The 17864-nt window shown below is 35.9% G+C and overlaps 1 protein-coding gene across 6 annotated transcripts in view; it reads right to left on the reverse strand.

Moving 5' to 3' along the window:
• GABRB2 (gamma-aminobutyric acid type A receptor subunit beta2) overlaps positions 1-17864 on the reverse strand; it is a 156407-nt gene that overhangs the window by 96717 nt on the left and 41826 nt on the right. For all 6 annotated transcript variants that reach the window (XM_069028963.1, XM_069028962.1, XM_069028961.1 and 3 more), the window contains one exon: positions 6354-6574. In XM_069028963.1, coding sequence (XP_068885064.1) covers positions 6354-6574 — 221 coding nt within the window. The remainder of the gene's footprint in view (positions 1-6353; positions 6575-17864) is intronic.

Genomic DNA, 17864 nt, shown 5'->3' on the forward strand with positions numbered 1-17864 from the left:
TTTAGCATTCCAATTTACCAAGTGGAACAACTGAGCAGAGAAACTGGATGATTTGTTTCATGTCCAAATCTACAGCTCACAGAAACAGTGTTATTAGAAATAACAGTAGTTGTATTTCTCTGCTTTATTCCTTGGAACCTACAAAAGAACTATTTGCATGAGAAAGGAAAGTAGCATCTGGCCCACACCTTGGGCAGAGCTGATACCTTGTTTATTTAAAACAACAATTAATTCATTTAAGCAACACACTGGGATTCAAGTTCCTTTCCTTATGCTGGATCTATATTGAATGTGCAAGAGAAGAGCTGTGATCAGACTTGTCCTGCTCCAGTATTTCCAAATAATGAGATTTGTGTGATAATGTTTACTTCTTAATGCAGAAATTCTTTGTACTTGAAATTCTACATAATTGTACAGTACTCAATTTTTTTCAAGTCTTCACAACAGCTACATGACTTCAGTATGAAATGATATTTTACTATGTTTGCATTTATTTCTACAAGTTTTCAAAAAGTTCTTGCTTTGACCACCTGCATACAAGATTTAAGGGTTCTTTCACATGTCTGTGTATACTAACAGCCTTGAAAATCTGGACACAGAAATCGAATTCACCTCATTTCTTGTGCAAAAGTAAACAACTGCATGTCAGACTATGAATCGGCTTGGAAAGTGTTGGCAAAGGAAAAGTCAGTAATTACATCTATAGCTGTGAGCACCAGCACAAAAAAATTACCCACTTAACACAGTGGAAATGCTTCTTCCCAGACTGATATTCTCATGTTCAAACAAGACTTATAAAAATTACTTTTTACTTCCTCTTTGCAATGCCTATATATGCCCTATTGTCATTTAAAGAAATTTAGTGTTATATCACAAAAAGTGATAACCAAAATTAAGAAACTTTTTCTTTTTAATTGGACCAACAGAAAGCTACTGACACTTCAGACATCTTAATAAAGATATGCTTATTTGTTTTAACAAATGGCAACAGTACTTTGAGATGCTATTGGTGCTTTTCATGACACAGCGTACCTCATTATAATGTTTATTTCCTCTTCTTCCCTGAGGCTGGACAAGGCCCCAGTTGGAATGAAGGGCTGCACAGCCAAGAGAGGCACGAATGTGATGGAACCAGAAACACCTGCCACCTTGACAGGTATCATGATAAAGAACAGCATTCAAAATAATATCTTCTCCCCAGAAAAGAAGTCCAGGTTCTTTTTATCTCTTCTGAAATCCCCAAAGTGAGAAAGATTTTGAGAAAATTTTTTGCTTACCATGAATGGGCATTAAAATTCTTAAACACCTTCTGTCCAGCTTCTGGAAATACAATTTTGCAGCAAAAAGGTAGGACAGATCTCTTTCTTTCTTGCAGAAGACATTTTGGAATAACAAGGATATTTGAAATATTGTAGGCAGTCCAAACACATAATATTTATTCACAAAATCACAAGATTTTAAGGGGTTGGAATGTATCTTAAAGCCCATCCAGTCAAATGCTTTACTGAACGGTAGCTGGTGTGAACAACTCACCTCTCAAGGAATATGGTCTGAGAAATAAAGATATTTGCAAAGCAATTGCTTTTAAAATTGCCCATCAGATTTCATAGACAATAAGCTGCCAATGAGTTAAACTGCTGAAGAAGTCTAACTATACAACAAAAATGCCCAGTGTTGTTTTACCAGAGCAAAATGTGGGAGAATCTATTTTACTTGCGGAAGTGAAAATTTCCAACCAGCTGAAACTGAGTGAGCAGACAGCAGAAGGCACAGCTGAGACAACACAAAATACAGGCATCCAGGACTGTTTAGGATTCATGTGACTCAATGCTGGTAGCATTGAGTAGAGAACAAAGCAAGGCCATCACACACATAATTCTCTCATTTGTGGGAGATTGCTGTGTTCCATCAGTCAAATAGGAATTATTGCTAGCTGAGTTGGAGACTCATAGTTGGTAATGCCTTAGATAAATCTTGGCAAGTAAAACTGTTGGGCTTTCAAATGGGAAAAGCCTTTAATTTCTGAAAAACACTCCTCTGTTCTACTTCCTTTTGTTTTCCTTTTGGCTAAAAAGGACAGCAACATTGTTACCTCACAGAACATGGTTCCTATCAGGAATTCCATATATAGTCTATTTTTCTGTAAAAAACACCCATAAACTTCATTTACAAAAAGCATAAAACCATCCTACTGAAGAGATACAAAAGTATAAAATGCTCTTGGGCATGTAATTATCAGGTCTCTACCCACTGTCACAGAGTTCTCTTGTGAGGAATGTCGGGAGAAATGTATGCAAGAGTCAATATCTCTGTAAGCAGCATGGTAATGGTGCAAAACCACACAAAACGTATTGGTCTTAAGCCACTTCTTCAACTATGTTTAATCCTTGTATTCTAAATTTTCTCCTTACTCTGACACATAGCATCCCAAGACTCTCTCCCAGTAAAGAGGTGAGTTCCCGAAAGACACCATAAGGTAGTTACACAAAAAGCAGCAATTCAAAATTGGCAAATAGAAGGATCTTACTTGTCACCATTCTCAAATCTTGCATTCCAATCCCTGGAAAAAATTCAAAAAACTTGGTGCTTTCAGAGGCCACAAAAATCAGAGAAATGATTCTTCCCCAGGCTTATGCAGAAGAAAGCAGAAGACAGCTGAACTTTTGATCCACATTTTAGAACAGGCTTTATGTCAAAAGTCAGGGGAAATTTTTTATATATGTATTTATATATATAAAAATAAATCTAAGAAATAACAAATCTTTTCTACTGTAGCACCTATTTCTGCTAAGTGTATTTAATAAACCAGATATTTTAACACAGAGAAATTTAGTTAAAGCCATATATTTTCCTCAGTTTTGACTGCTTATCTTATTTAAGCTTTGCTCAAACTATGTAAACTATGCTATACTAGATGTGAATGTCTAAATTTACTGTTCTAAATATGTTGTCAAATCACTAATATCCTCTTGCAAGTCATCTTAACTTCCAACATAGTAATTTTTCCCGTAATGACTCTTCATTTAAGACTATATGTTTACAATTTTCTACCATTTAGGTGATTTAAGTATATAATCTGTCCTGGTCTTCGCAGCAATGAATAATTTTCTTGCCAGATGGAATATGAAAAAAATACAAAAAACCCCATTTTCCCAAAACATAAACAGCTGGCAGCTATCCAAATAAAAGTCGTTCTTAACTTAAAAGCAACCACCATGTCACCTTCTCTGTATAAAAAAGGTCAAGAATTTAGTTATGCCCTTAACTAGTGCCCTGTAGCATTAGTTAGAAAAAGGCAGGCTATGAGGACAACACACCAGCCCTTTGTCTCCTTTCATTATTAGCCATTTTCCTTTTTTTCCCTTCCCTCTCTCCTCCCCTCTTTTAGTGACAGCATGATCCAGGTGCTCACTAAACTGCCTCCTAGTCCTTCTGAAATTTAACCTCCCAGTGTCAAATCTAATTGGATGTGACATGCACACCATGTATGGGTTCTGCTCACAAAACCAGAAAGGACAATGTTAAGGGATCACTGCTTGCTGCATGAAATAGAAATTCAACTATACGGACACAAAAGAAAGGGATGGTTACATTTATACTGACAAGATCACTTGCAGTTCAATGAATTTGATTACAGCAATCAAGGTAAATGCAACCAAATTCACAGGAAAATTTATATGTGTGTGCATGTGATAATGTTTATAAATAGATGTATGGGGAGATGAAAAAAATTCAGACTGACACTTAAAGGAATCTCACTTTAGAAAAATGCATCCCAAAGTAAGAATATGTGACTGCAAGTATAAGCTAAAGTAAATTAACACAGCAAGAACAGTATTAATTTTCAGAATAATAATGTACAGGGGGTTTTAGATATGTGAGAAATACAACTAAGCAGGCATTTTTAACGGTATGCAGAAATTACTAATAAGCAGGCATTAAATATATCACTACTATGGACACTGTGGAAATTATTTCCACTACTGTGGAAATAACATTAACTCTGAGTTGAATTTAGATGAAATAGATAGATAAAGCTACTTAAAGCTATAAAACTAAAACATTAGTATTAGAATGAGATCATTGATTGCTACTTGGTCCAGTGAAGGCAAAAGCAGAATATGGCACTCATATAAACCTATTGTGTTACCACCGCTGCATCATCCCCATCCAGCCCAGGGTTTGAAAGACATTTTAGACAGAAAGCCTTTCTGAGACCTACTGAGCTGAGTCTGAGGAGGAGGAATTGATTCTACATTTCACAAGGTCCATGGTTCATTAAGAATTAGGACATATAAGAAGGGGTTTTCTTGCCTTGTCCCCTATTAGCTATCTGTTATGTTCTATAGTCTCTACCACAAAACACACAAGAACCAGAGGTGTCCTTCCCCTCTGTGCTGTTCAAGTACACAGTCGCCAAAGGAGTGAAGGCAATTGCAGTCCCCAGTCTTAGTGCTGGCTAGGGCAGTACAGGGTGACAATCGTCCTGCCCCTGCCCTAAGCTAAAATTCACTCCAGCAGAGCAACAGAACAATGGCAGAATTCACATCCATCATTCATCTTGTGCCAGCTCACAGGGCAAAGAGAACACTTGAAATGCACCAAGCAGAGTCTTAGATGTAAGAATTGATAATCTCAAATGTGAGATTGCTACGTATACCCAAATACTAGAAAATTATTTCCTAAAGTGAAATTTTTTACCTAGGAAAAAAAGCTGTCTAAATGCCTTTAACTCTGGGCTGTGTACAAGTCCTACAATAAAAAAATCCCATTTTAGAGTTAATCTAAAACCATATCTAAAAACATATTGCGATTGTAAGTATTGAAGAAAATAACTCTGGGAAATAAAGGCTCAAAGTATTAATAATGATTCCTCTAAATACATTAAACAGCTTTAAGTAAAAAACAGACACCATTTCATTTTATTGCATCATATAAAAGACATTAAAACTGATTTGCTATTTATGCTGAATGAAGAGGAACAAAGGTTTCACCCAAAACAATGAAACAGTACCAACACTGGTTCATCTCAAAAAAAAGAAACAAACAAAACCCTCAAAACCTTAAATAAAGTATATTTCATGAAAGGGTTTAAGTTTTTGAAAAACAGATGAACAAGAAGAAACTCTCAGAAGACAAAAATTTCTTTTACTTGATTCTTCTATGGACAATTTTTTGTGAGCTCTACTTACTGTTTACCAACCTTTTAAAAAATAGAAATTATTACAGATGGTTAAGTAGTCAGAATAAAAATGCCACAAATAGCAATAAAAAGTTAGCATTATTGAAGACATTAAATCTGATATTTATTACTGATTTATTTTAGAAGATAATAATAAACATTATGATTTCAGAGTCTTAAATTGGAAACTACACCAAAACCATTGTTATGCTCGCTCTCACTCCATTAATATAAAGGTGTGTTTTGTAGTTGGTTCATATTTCACTTTAAACTACAACTGCTTTTCAAGGAACCAAGTATCTGTTGCTTCATTGAACAATCACAAAAACTCCAGACTTGCTCCCAGCCATAGTGCCAGAGCCTGAACTGCTCCCAGAGAAAACATAATTGGACACAACAAAGTGGTAAATACAATACCCAGCTCTGCAGCATTTTCTATTGTTAACCCAGACAATGCTTTCCTGCTATTTTGTTACCTACCCACATTGCACTGTCAGTCTTTTGCAGCTACATTTTAAAATCAATTTCTCAGCAATTATTTCTCCTGTTAACATCACTAAACAGAAAATTTCCTCACTTTTCATAACTTCTCAAGGATGAAGACCTTTTGTTGATTTTCCCAGTCACCCCTCTACATACAGTCATACACAACAACAACAGGCTGAAAAACATTTCAAGTCATACCTCATCTAAGTGAAACTCAGAAAGCTGATTCATCTGGGTATCATACAAACCAATCTAATATTCAATCAAAAATATTTTTAAAATGTATCAGTTAAACTATCAATTCAGCTGCCATATACATTTTCTGTTTTTTCTGCTAATCCTCATTTTGTATTTCATATTTCAATTCCTTTGAAGAAGCAGTTTTAAACCAGGGTTTTTATCCAGAATGAGTATTTCAAGTAATATTTACAGTCTTATCTGTTCTTAATACAAGTCTCTGAACTGTACTAAAAATGGCACTTTATCTCCAAAATTTGTACTAAAAAAAATTTTATCTAATCTTAGAATACTTCATTTTTTTTTCTGGAATATCATCAGTTATATAGAATACAGCAATAAAAAGAAAAGCATAAAAAAAAAAAGGCAAGGAATGGTTTTTATTTTTAGCTTTTTAATCATGGTTTTAAATTAAGAGACTAAAGCGTTAGAAATGGTTCATACTGACCGGAGTCCATAAAGGACTGTTCCATCTGGATGCAAACGAATCATTCTGTTCTTCACAGTGACGCCATGAACAAATGACTTCTTGTCATTCAGGAAATAGGTATCGGGCACCCAGAGCTGATCAGCTACTCTGTTGTCCAGAGTGAGGTTTAGAGGTATTACATTATAGGACAGCCTCTTATCCCTCCACGCTTGCTGGAAGTACATTGTCAAGGTATAGTCCTATGATTAGAAAAAACAAACAAAGTTTGCATTGAAACAGATGGCATATATTTGCAAAAAAATGACAATGCAAATACAGATGTATTCATTGTGACTGTTCCTAAAGGAAAACATTTCTGTTCAGAATTTCCATAAGTAGATTTATTTATTTTTACAGTACTGAACATCTCGTATACACTTAGTAACAGCAGTGAGAACACAAAGAAGATGGGGCATTTACATCTTATGAATGACTTAGATGTTCTCATTTCAATATTTAAAAATAAAATAAAATAAATTGTAGACATTTAACAGCCTGCAATTTCTGTAGCCCTTTACAAGCCTGGGAATTCTAGGAAACAGGAACACTCACAGATCCGAATTTCATTTCAAGGTCTCCACTGTATTCAGTAGAGCTCTGGATCAAGCCTTCTGTCTCTGAAGTTGCAGTCACCACCCAAACACTTCCCTAAATTAAAATCTCTTCAAAGTCTGTACATTTGATATATGAATGCTATATAGAATTTCTCCGAATATACAAAAATAAATTTTTCTTAATCTGCAGTTTCAAAGACTGAACACCATAGTAAGAAATCACTGAAATTGGGTTGTTGTAATTATTCTCTTTACAATGTACACAATTTGTAAGTATGTATCAATGTCCCCTTGAACTAGGGAGGGCCTGTGAGAACTACGGCTATTTCAGCAGAGCTCTGTAAGCAGTGACACAGCACCTTGAAACTAATTGACCTGGCCTCTTCTGCATAACAGTGTGCATTCAGATGAATCATTATAAACTGTTTTTTTAATGGAAATGTGCATTTCAGTGGCGGTAACACTCTTACTTTTTGCCTCATCCTTCCCCAGAAGAGGCGATGTACATGGGCTTCAAAACGCCTCTTCAATTTTCAGTGAAGCAGAGGGAAATACATGTTCTATTGTGAATAGTTACTGTATTTCTTCCTTGTCAACACAAATCACAAATGGTATTGCTGTCCCTTCCATGTTCCTGTCTCCACTGGTTAAAGGTCAATCCCCTTCCCTTGCTGCACCCCCAGCCGTGCTGGGAATCCCAGTACCTTTGGACGGGTGTCACAACAGTGACTCTGCAGGGACTCAAATAGGTAAACACCAAATGAGCTTTTCCAATTATTTTACTAACAAATATATTCACCTGATAGCTGTTCTACAGTCTGATCTGTTTTAATGATTTGAAACCTCTTCCCCATCCTGCCTCCCCAGGATCAGGATGAGATTCTGCTTGCAAGAATGTTCCACCTACATCCAAAGAATTTTACTGTTATGCTTCATCACTGTTCTGCATGATTTGATTCATAACCAGCTTTCAGGAAAATCTTCAGTAGGAAAATGTATTAGTATTCATTATACTAATATATCACATCATCAAGTAATGATCTATAGCAATTGTTTCTCTATTATGCTTGGAATGCTGCATTTTATTCCTATTCTAAGGAATAACCTACATGTATTAATACACAGCATAAATACATACAGCATGCTTTTCTTTTTACACCTCAGTAAAAGAGGAAAAGAAGAGAAGGAAAAACCCTAAACATACATGGTTCATTGCATAGAAGTGAATTACATAAAACTGTAAATTTGGAGCACTGGCATTGCTGAAAGAAAAGCCAAGTCACCAGGCTGGAGTCTAAAATCAAACACACTGTGTTCCAGAAAGAGCTGGTGTTCCGACTAAAAATTATTTGTCATCTGTTGGCCCTAGTTTTCAGATGTGACTTAAGTTTTTAATGGTCAAAACACAACTCCTTAGAAATTGTTATAAAACTCTCACAACCTTTTGGATTTCATTTTGGTTTTTTTAATGATAATTTTAAAAAATCCCAAAGATGTTCCAAGCTACATATTTCAAAGTGAAATTGATAAGACAGGAAAAAGCAAAACCTGTCACAAAAACTGCAATTCATTCCTTAGAAAGGAGAGAGGCATCTTTTTTCAAAAACCCAAATGAAAGTGTAATTCAAAAAAGATGTGCAGGCACAAAATATCCATAAGTAACCCAAGACCCTTTATACTTTGAGACTAAGAACATTTTCATCTAACAGGAATACTACAAGAAAAAAGTCATTAAAGTCACATTAAATATGGGCATTCCCCTCTCTTCTAAGGATAAGTATAAAAAAACCCATGTAAATATCTTGTCTCTAGGAAGAGAGGCACACAAAAGAAATAGAGGAATAGAAGTAAAGGATTATTTTAATTTCTTAAGGTTTAGCATCCTTTTAAATTCACAGGCCGTAATTGTTAGAAAGAGTGTAAGTTTGAGGAGGAAATGGGAGCAAATTCATTTTAAAAGCCTTGCACAAGAGACTAGTTATAATGAGCTGAGAGAAATCCAAGCCCAAAGCTCCTGATCACGGTGGTATAAATCATTACACAGACAGAAACTACAAAGGTACAGACTGTTTGCAACACAGGCACACAGACACATTCTACCCATAGAAATAAAGAGGTTCCTCAGCTGCCCTGGGCATGTGAAGCTTGAAATGCTGTACAAAATTGTTAGTATTGACAAAACTGCAAGAAAAGCGTAGAATATAAATAAGCAAAAATATTTTCTGTAAATAAGATCAATTTTGTAGCTTTCATTATTATTTCACTGTTTGCCTAGATTTAAATTTAATAAAGTGTTTTGTTCTGTCCAGAGCAAAAATTTAGGCATCAGAAAATGGATCATTACCCCTATACTATTGTAATCAAAGAAAAGATGCCTCCTCTTATCACCTTGCCTTTCCACTTTTCCTCTTCTTTATCTCATATAATGAACACAAAAGCAGCAAATGTAAGACAAAGTTAATCTTTATGCGTAATTTTCCATATGAATAAAAAAAGTATTAAACAGTTTCATTAGTATTAGCATATTCATGAGTAACTTTAACTCTCTGCGGTGGTTGCCTGCAAACATTTTAGCTGCTGGAAGTGTAAATACACTGAGAGATTTAAACTTGTATTTAGATAAATAGAATTATCACAGACAGACAGGGTGTCAGTGAATGACCATCAATTTCAGTGACATAACGGAAGATAGTGGACAGGAAAGCATTGAATCTGAATACTGGCCTTCTTATTTATATTCTTGCATTTCATTCATGTTCTCAAATAAATGTTTAAGCCAAAAAAAAGAAAAATCAATTTGGGCCTATTATTACTTTAAAAATATTAGAACACAGGCCTTAGCTAAACCTACCCATGGGCCAATAACTGACATATTGCTGGTCCTCTTTTTATATTGGAAAAAGGACCAAGGCAAAAAAGGAAATAGAGGTCATGAATATTCACAGTGACAGTGGGTGTCTAATGCAAAAGACTTTACCAGAAGTAAATTTTTTCAAAGCATGATAATAAGGTCCAATGTGAGAAAACACATTTAAAATATAGCTCTTTCTTCTGCATTACACAAATCAGGACTGATTCACACTGCAGCTTAAAACTGTAACCAACACTTATATTAACAGGGATAGAAAACAGCTACTGAAACACTGGAAACCATAAAGGCAGGAAACTTCAGAGGAGAAAAAAATAAGCAGAAGGAATATATCAAATCTAACGTATATAATATACATTCTGTATATTGTAAATATACTATAAGACAGTGAGAAGTTGAAGAAGCTATTTATCATTGCTCCACAGTAATGAATGGAGAACTCATTTGTGGTTTGGCTTAAGTCCACTCCTCATCACATTCCTGGTTTTAATAACTTGTAAGAATGTTTTACTGCATTTCCACATATGACTATTTTAAAACAAAATAGTTTCCTTCTAAAAATGTTAGAAGATGAAGACTTTGCCTGAACACTATTTATTTAACATGTACATTAAAAAAACTGTTTGTTAATAACATTTAAAAGTGCTGATTGACAATCCTTTCAATCTTCTTTTTGTTTAAACCAACCACTACAACATGTTCAATTCAAAATCACCTATCTCAGTCTCTCATTGAGAAAAAATAATGCAAAAAGTCTGCTTAATGCTGGAGACACCACAAAGTGACTTACATAAAAGTAGAAAGAACAGTTGAAAGAATGGGTGATGCCAAAGAGATGCTAAAATTGTCATATGCCCTTTCAAAAAAGTATTTTTCACATTTGTAAATATTTACTTCATAATAAACAAAAACCCCCTCAAAACAAATTAAAAAGCCACAAACAATGACATCAGGAACCTTACACAGAATTCAAGCTGAACTCTCTCAATCTATCAAATCCCCCTTCCCAGTCTGGCTTTAAATCTGTGAAACACGTGTAATTAATTGCATCTCCTAAAACTTTCTAGGGGAGCTTTCCTTGATGGCAATTAATTTTCTCAAGTTTATGATCTTTCCAAAGAGGAGAAGATCCCAACAAGCTTACCATTTATTTTGCTGCAACTCTCCCAGATTTATTCATCAGCAATTCTCATTCGTCAGCTGAACAAAGCAGCAAAGACAGGCTTTTTATCTCCCACCACAGTTCTCAGAAAAACACAATATTGAATCAAGCAAGAGACTTGGGTATGAAAGCCAAATGACTGCCAGCAGAGCTTGACTCCTTAGCATAAAACTTTTAGTCCTGATTATATGAAATCTGTAATAAGAGACTGTAAGATTTCAGCAACAAGATCATGAATTTGTGTCTCCTTAGCACTACTGAGGGTAGCCAATATTTATATTGTTTCTCCATGGTGATTTAGATAATGATATGGCCTCACAGTACAATGGATTTCATGTACTGAAGTGAAATGAAGCAGTTCTGGCTGGTAAGTTTCCTGTAACCTTATTTAGTTTAGCAAGATGCTGTGACTCTTGATTTTCATTTCTGACAAGTCATCCAGACTGAACCATGATACTGCACTTTTCCCAAGCCAGCAATCTGCATGTCACACCAATCAACGAGCATCTGCCATAGGTCTTTTAGCTCGGTCTGATTTGCTGTCTCTTGATAATAAGAGGAAGATTGATTAAAGTGAATCTGGACTGAAAACAGTAATCTAACTGCTATTTGGTTAAGAGGGTCATGTCTCTTGAGACTATCAGATTGTTCTCTTTTAAAGGGATCTCGTCATCATACAGCACTGCAGGATTCTCAGATGAACAAAGCAAATGCAGAGTACAATGAATAAATGCAACTATTCTCATTTAAAAGAAGTTATGAAAACAGTAGTTTTCTGCTGCAGACAAAAATAGTATTTAGTTGAGTCATTGAAGTAAAATAAAATATTTTAGGCCACAAGAAACATCAAAAAGTTTATTTATATTTGAATTGGAAAGTTTTCTTTACTCATGTATCTCAAGTTATTTCCCAGAGCTCACAGATCATTCCCTATGTAATTGCACAGTTCCACAGATCTTCAGAAAAAGTTCCACAGACCTTCAAAAGAAATCATATTTATATTGCTTTTTATTATGGCCTATTATAGAATTGCCTTGCAAAAGAGTAGGTAATTTATTGAAAATACTAAAGAACAAAAAAATCATAATAATTCTTAAGTAGAATGGAAATAAACCTGTGATTAAGCAGAACTGGAGATCCAGCTGAAAGGTTTGATGAGAGCAGATGGTGGCCTAAGATATTGTTTTGCAGAAGAGACTCAAGAGTAAAAAACCAGAAACACTACCCAGAACCACGAGTGTCCAATACTTTTAATGGAGGGCGCGGGGTGTAGAGGGAGGAATTCCAGGTAAGAATATAGTTATTGATAGATTAAATCTGGCTTAAAACTGAGAATTCAAGTTGTGCCTAGATGCAGAACTAAACTGGCATAACATTTGAATAAGTGCTCTTTTTCCTGATGCTTTACAGATTCCTAAGTTCCTTCACAAACAAGGCCTTAAGAATTCATTCAGAGACTGAAAGGACTGTCTAGTTAATGCTGCTCCACATCACTGCAATTAACTTCTGAAAAACATACAAAATTAATACTAAAACAAATAGGTGTTAGTTTAAAGCACATAATACTTAAGATAAATATTTTGCAATATTTTTCAAGGAGACTTATGGAAATGAATAAATATTTTCAGAATTTATTTATTTATAAGCGTAGCCTTGCTTCCATCAATCAAGGAGCTGTCACTGCATAAAGGCATGGAGACTCCAATGACAAAAGTGCCGTTAATATTCCTATCATTACAATACATAGCTCCTTGTGCCTTTCCACATCCGAAAGGATGTGTAATAATCTCTAAATTTTGAACCATAGGCTTAATATTGAAACAAGCCACAAAGTTATCTCAATTAAAAAGTGTAAATTTAGTTTCAATATGAAAAAGTTATGAGAAATAGCTGACAAAAATTTAAATATCTGAGCTTCAGACTGAATTTTTATGCTTAGTGGTTATCCCAGTTTGAGACAAATTCAGAGCAACGTCTGAAATGAATGTCCTCTGATAGAAGGCAGGTTACAGCCATCCCTTCCCCACCAGGTTCGAAAAGAATTTTCCTCAGAAGAAAGTGAAAAGAAAACTATTTATTTAAGAAGTAAATTGCATGCAGGCATGGGAAAAAAAAAAGAATAATGCTAAATAATAAAACCTCTCGCTGTGGAGAGAACCTGGGTAGATTTCAGAGTCATTTGTGGGTGTGGCTTTCTCCTCTCTCAAGCTGGGGTTTGGGGTGGGCCCTTCCAGGCCGAGGTGTAGGGCCTCTTGGTGATGGTCTGGTGTTGCTGAACAGTCCAGAAGAGACAACGAAGATGACGAAGGAGATGATTAAGGAGGAGGAGAAGGAGGAGAAGAAGAAGAAGAAGAAGGAGGAGGAGATGGAGAAGGAGGAGACGAAGACGATGAAGATGATGATGGCGAAGATGATGAAGATGACGAAGATGATGAAGACGACAAAGACGACGATGACGAAGACAACGATGACAAAGAAGACGACGACGAAGAAGATGACGACGAAGAAGATGACAACGAAGAAGACGACGAAGACGACAAAGAAGACGACGACGAAGAAGACGACGATGAAGACGACGACGAAGACGATGACGAAGAGGAAGAAGACAACGATGAAGAAGAAGAGGACAATGACAAAGAAGACAATGAAGAAGATGCCACCAAAGTGCCAGAAAAATCTCTCTTGCCTCAGCTAGCAGACTAGCATAAAAGCAAAGGAGTTTAACTCTCCATCTCTCTCCTGAGAAAAGGAGTTGAGATCCGGGAAAAGCAGGAAGGTGCCTTGGTATTTTCCTCTTTCACAGGTGAGAACAACTATTAAGTTTTGCTTTGCTTGTGATGTAATATTGGTGAGATTTAGATATATGAAATCTTATTAATCTATGTGAAAACTCCCTTTTGATTAAGAGGGTAAAAGATAACATCCCAGATAGCCTTACTGTAAGAATAACAGTTCTGTAGAAAAGAAGGAGTACATATGAATATTAATCAATGCTGAGCCAATACTAGCAGTCTTGGCATTATGCAGTTACTAAACATCACCTTCATTTTAATGATAAAATTAAAGGGAGAGTGGAGAAGCTCAGATGAAAGTATTGAGTCGGATTTTTAGGAGGCATCAGAGTGAAATTCCTAATTGAGCTGGACAGTCCTATAACTTTCTCAAAATTTAACTGAAATTGTGGGTAACCAACAGTTAAGAAACCCCTGTTATATTAGTACTGGGAAAGTGGACAAAATCAGGGTGCTTTTCTCAATGTTGCCCTAAGCAAAGTGTTGGATATATAATCCAGATAAATTATTAATTAATTAACTGATTGCTTCCCTCAGTGCTTCTTGACATTGAACACTGTCACATTTTCTGTTCTGACTTGGAGTATCCTTTAGCAAGATACAGACTCAGCTATTACAGAGTTTTGTCAAAGTAGTTATGATTATCTTTTATTTGTAACACTTCTAAAACTAGATCAAGGATATATTTCATAAAAAATTAATATTTTAAAGCCAGTTTTAAGATCGCCTCACAAAGCAATGTTTACACAGATTAAACAATCACAAGAGAATATTGATATAAGAGACAGGTAGTGAGAGAGAGAGCATGAGTTGAAGGAAAAGATTTTTAAAACAATCCCAAACATTTCCTTTAGTATTTAGTTCATTGCAGAATTACAAAAACAATGGGATACATAATATTTCCTTTAATAATGTACTGTATAACTGAAACACAATTAGACTAATTAATTTCTTTAGCTTATTACGGTCTCCATAAGCTGCTGATACTTCACAAAAATTTACACAAGAAAACCAGACAGGTCTGTGAATGACATACCCCGAGTTTATTTTTGCTTTATTTTTCTTCTAAATGAGCTGAGAGTCCTTCTCCCTTTGCCTGTATGCATACATTTTCTCACATACTACTACTACTAACCATGGTAGATTTTTATGCTGATTTCCTTGGCATTTTTTGTGTTTTTTTTTTACTTCTTTTTCTTCTATATCTTTGCCAAACACATGCACTTTGGAAACAGAAACAGAGATGGCTCTAGGCAAGGCAGTTTTCTCATGCCATTCCCCAGTCCCATGAGGAGCACCAGCAGCAGTTCTCTCCTGTTAAACACTGTCACATTCCACAACACTTAATCTCTCTGCTCTGCTGATTCCCAGCTCTCTAAAATGGTTCATTAATCTGGCAGTAACAAACTGAAAGAAAGCAATGTGCTCTGGAGAGCACAAATCTCCCCCAGAAACATCGCTAGAAGTGTTTCTGTATCTTGCTGCAGTATGCCAGAGGCTGCACTGCAAACTGATGTGTTTCCTCCCTGTTTACAGATAAATCTTGTGGGAATAGACAAAGCACCCTGATTTAGCCCTTCCTCAGCAAATAATCTCTGCAACCTTATGTACAGATTTCATGAAATTTGAACAGTGAAGAGTGTGAGGATAAAAAAAAAAAGGAACGGTATCATGTTACCTAGATATTTTCTTGTATTTTAAATGGTCTCCTCCCTGAAGCCCCAACACGCGACAGGCTGTTTCCTCTCAATAATGTCAGGCACTGCAGAGAACTGCCAGCACTGAAGTAAAAAGGACAATTTAAAAGAAATACATATAATTTCTTTCAGTGATGACAAGCCTGTGGAAGCTGGTAGAAGGTCCAATTTACATGACAGTTCAACATTTCAGCAAAGAGAATACACATAGGTGAGGCACTGCAAGAGAGTAACTGATGTATTCAGATGAAAGCAAAACTAATACTATTATGTTCTAGGAAAAAAAATCTGAAGAAAAAAAAAACCCAAGTGGAAAAATATTGCATCTCTTATAGTCATTAATTATACTTCAAATTGTCTATGGTTCAGCAAAGCCAAAACCAATTGGAATATCACAGTGAAAATTTCATTACAAGTGCCTCTGTTACAAAGGTGTATTTTCCTCTAGTCCAACCTCACACTCAAAGCAAGATCAGCTGTGAGGTCAGACCAAGTTGCTCAGGACTTTATCCAACCTGGTCTTGAAGACCTTGAAAAGCGGATTAGAACAAGACTTTAATAACAATGAAATTGCTGCTTGCATTTAGAGAGAAACTCCCTATGTTTCAAAAAGGAAAAATCCGGATGGTCACCCTAATCTAGCAGTCACTGCAACTTAATTTCAGTTTGATTCAAAGTCACCATTTTCTGATTTTTAGAGCCATTGCACACTACCGCTTTTATCTGTTCTGTTTAGTGTATTATTACTCCAGCCTTTTTGTGTCATTTTCTCAGCAATTGCTTCTATTCTTTAATCTCACAACTATTTGAGACACTTAGAAATCAACAGGATTCAGTGACCAGTGAGGTTTTGAATGCATTTGTTGTTCACTAGCTCCTATATGCTTCAATTGGCACCAACTTCTCATGAAAATATTCCATTCCTGTACAGTAGATGATTATTTTGTTCTATCTTTTAATCTTCAAGATTTCCATCTGTGCCAGAGAACTTTCTATGCAATTAAATAATTTATTTCCACTTTCCACAGTTAATAGATACTTTGTAAACAATCCTGATTGTACTTTATCAGACTGAAGCTATCCTCTCATCAAGAGCTAATAATGTCTCTACACATGTACTATCAGTTCAGAAATAGACTCCAAGAATCAAAAAGAAAAAATTAATTTTGCATCCTTTACTACCAAATGGGTCTATTTATTTGCCATTGACTGGATTAAATACCTCATCTCAACCTTCAAAATTTGTCCCCTCCTTTGTGGTACACTATTTCTTCCAGAGTTCAAGTCAGACTTGTACTTCAGTGACCAAGTGGAACTAACTGTTTTGATAGCTGGAAACACCAAGAATGAGACCCAAGAGAACCTTTTTTCAAGGAATGAAAGGCAAATGGTTAATGGAAATGGCATGGAAAGTATTTCTTACTTGGCATTAATGCAAACCCAGCCTATTTTAACAAAATAAGGATAAATAAGGATACCTTTTTTTTGGTCTTTTTTCTTTTTCCCAGTCAGACAGCTTGTTGGGCAAATGGCAATAAAAGTATTTATGCTTTTTAGCCCTTCTACCAAAAGCAGATATAAGTGCATCAGGAAATTATTCAGGAAACATGGATTGCTGGAGTGAGAGTTCCTCTGGACCCAGGCCCAGAGGGAAGCCAAAGCACAGGGGTTGAATTAAAACCTTTGGATAAGTTGAAATACATGTGATGCCATGAAGATTTTTGCCTTTTCTTTTATACCCCTGTTATACCGTTTTACAACTTCTGTATTCTCAGTGCTTTTTGCCTACATTCTTGGACTTGTTTGTCAAGCTAAGAGACTAAACATTTTAGAAGCTTCGTAGCTAGGGATCAGTGTGCCCCAGACCCCAAGGTCCTCTCCAGAACACATTCTGTAAACCAAGATAGAACCATCCAGGGGAAGGTTCCTTGGGGAAGGGGGCTCACTTGAGCCTCTCCTTGGGGAATCTTTGATAGATATGCTAATTAGTGTTGGGAAATAGAATTATTTGGATCAATAAAAGAACTGTGCAAGCAATAGACCTGGAAGTTTTTAGGCTTGTGTGTGAGAAAAACTTTCCATGGGAAAGTCCCTGTGTGAAGAAAACAAACAGGCCTGAGAAAGAGCGCGGGAGTGAAAAACTTGCAGCTGTGCTATCTGGGAGTGAACAAGGGAGATGGGCAAAGAATTCTTTTGATCATAACAAGACTGTGGAAACTTGCCAATGTAAGTCCAATTATGTAGAAATAGAAATGTGTCTTGATAAGCTTTAAGCCACATAGGAGCTAACAAGCTGGTATACTATATAAGTGCCTTTGGACTGCTAATAAACGGAGTTCATTTATCAACCATATTGGTTTGGCTTCTCTTTCTCTCTCCCCCTGCTGGGGGCCCGAGCTCCTCGTCCCATGGAGCT

The sequence above is a fragment of the Aphelocoma coerulescens genome, chromosome 13 (assembly GCF_041296385.1).
Source record: "Aphelocoma coerulescens isolate FSJ_1873_10779 chromosome 13, UR_Acoe_1.0, whole genome shotgun sequence".
Lineage (NCBI taxonomy): Eukaryota > Metazoa > Chordata > Aves > Passeriformes > Corvidae > Aphelocoma > Aphelocoma coerulescens.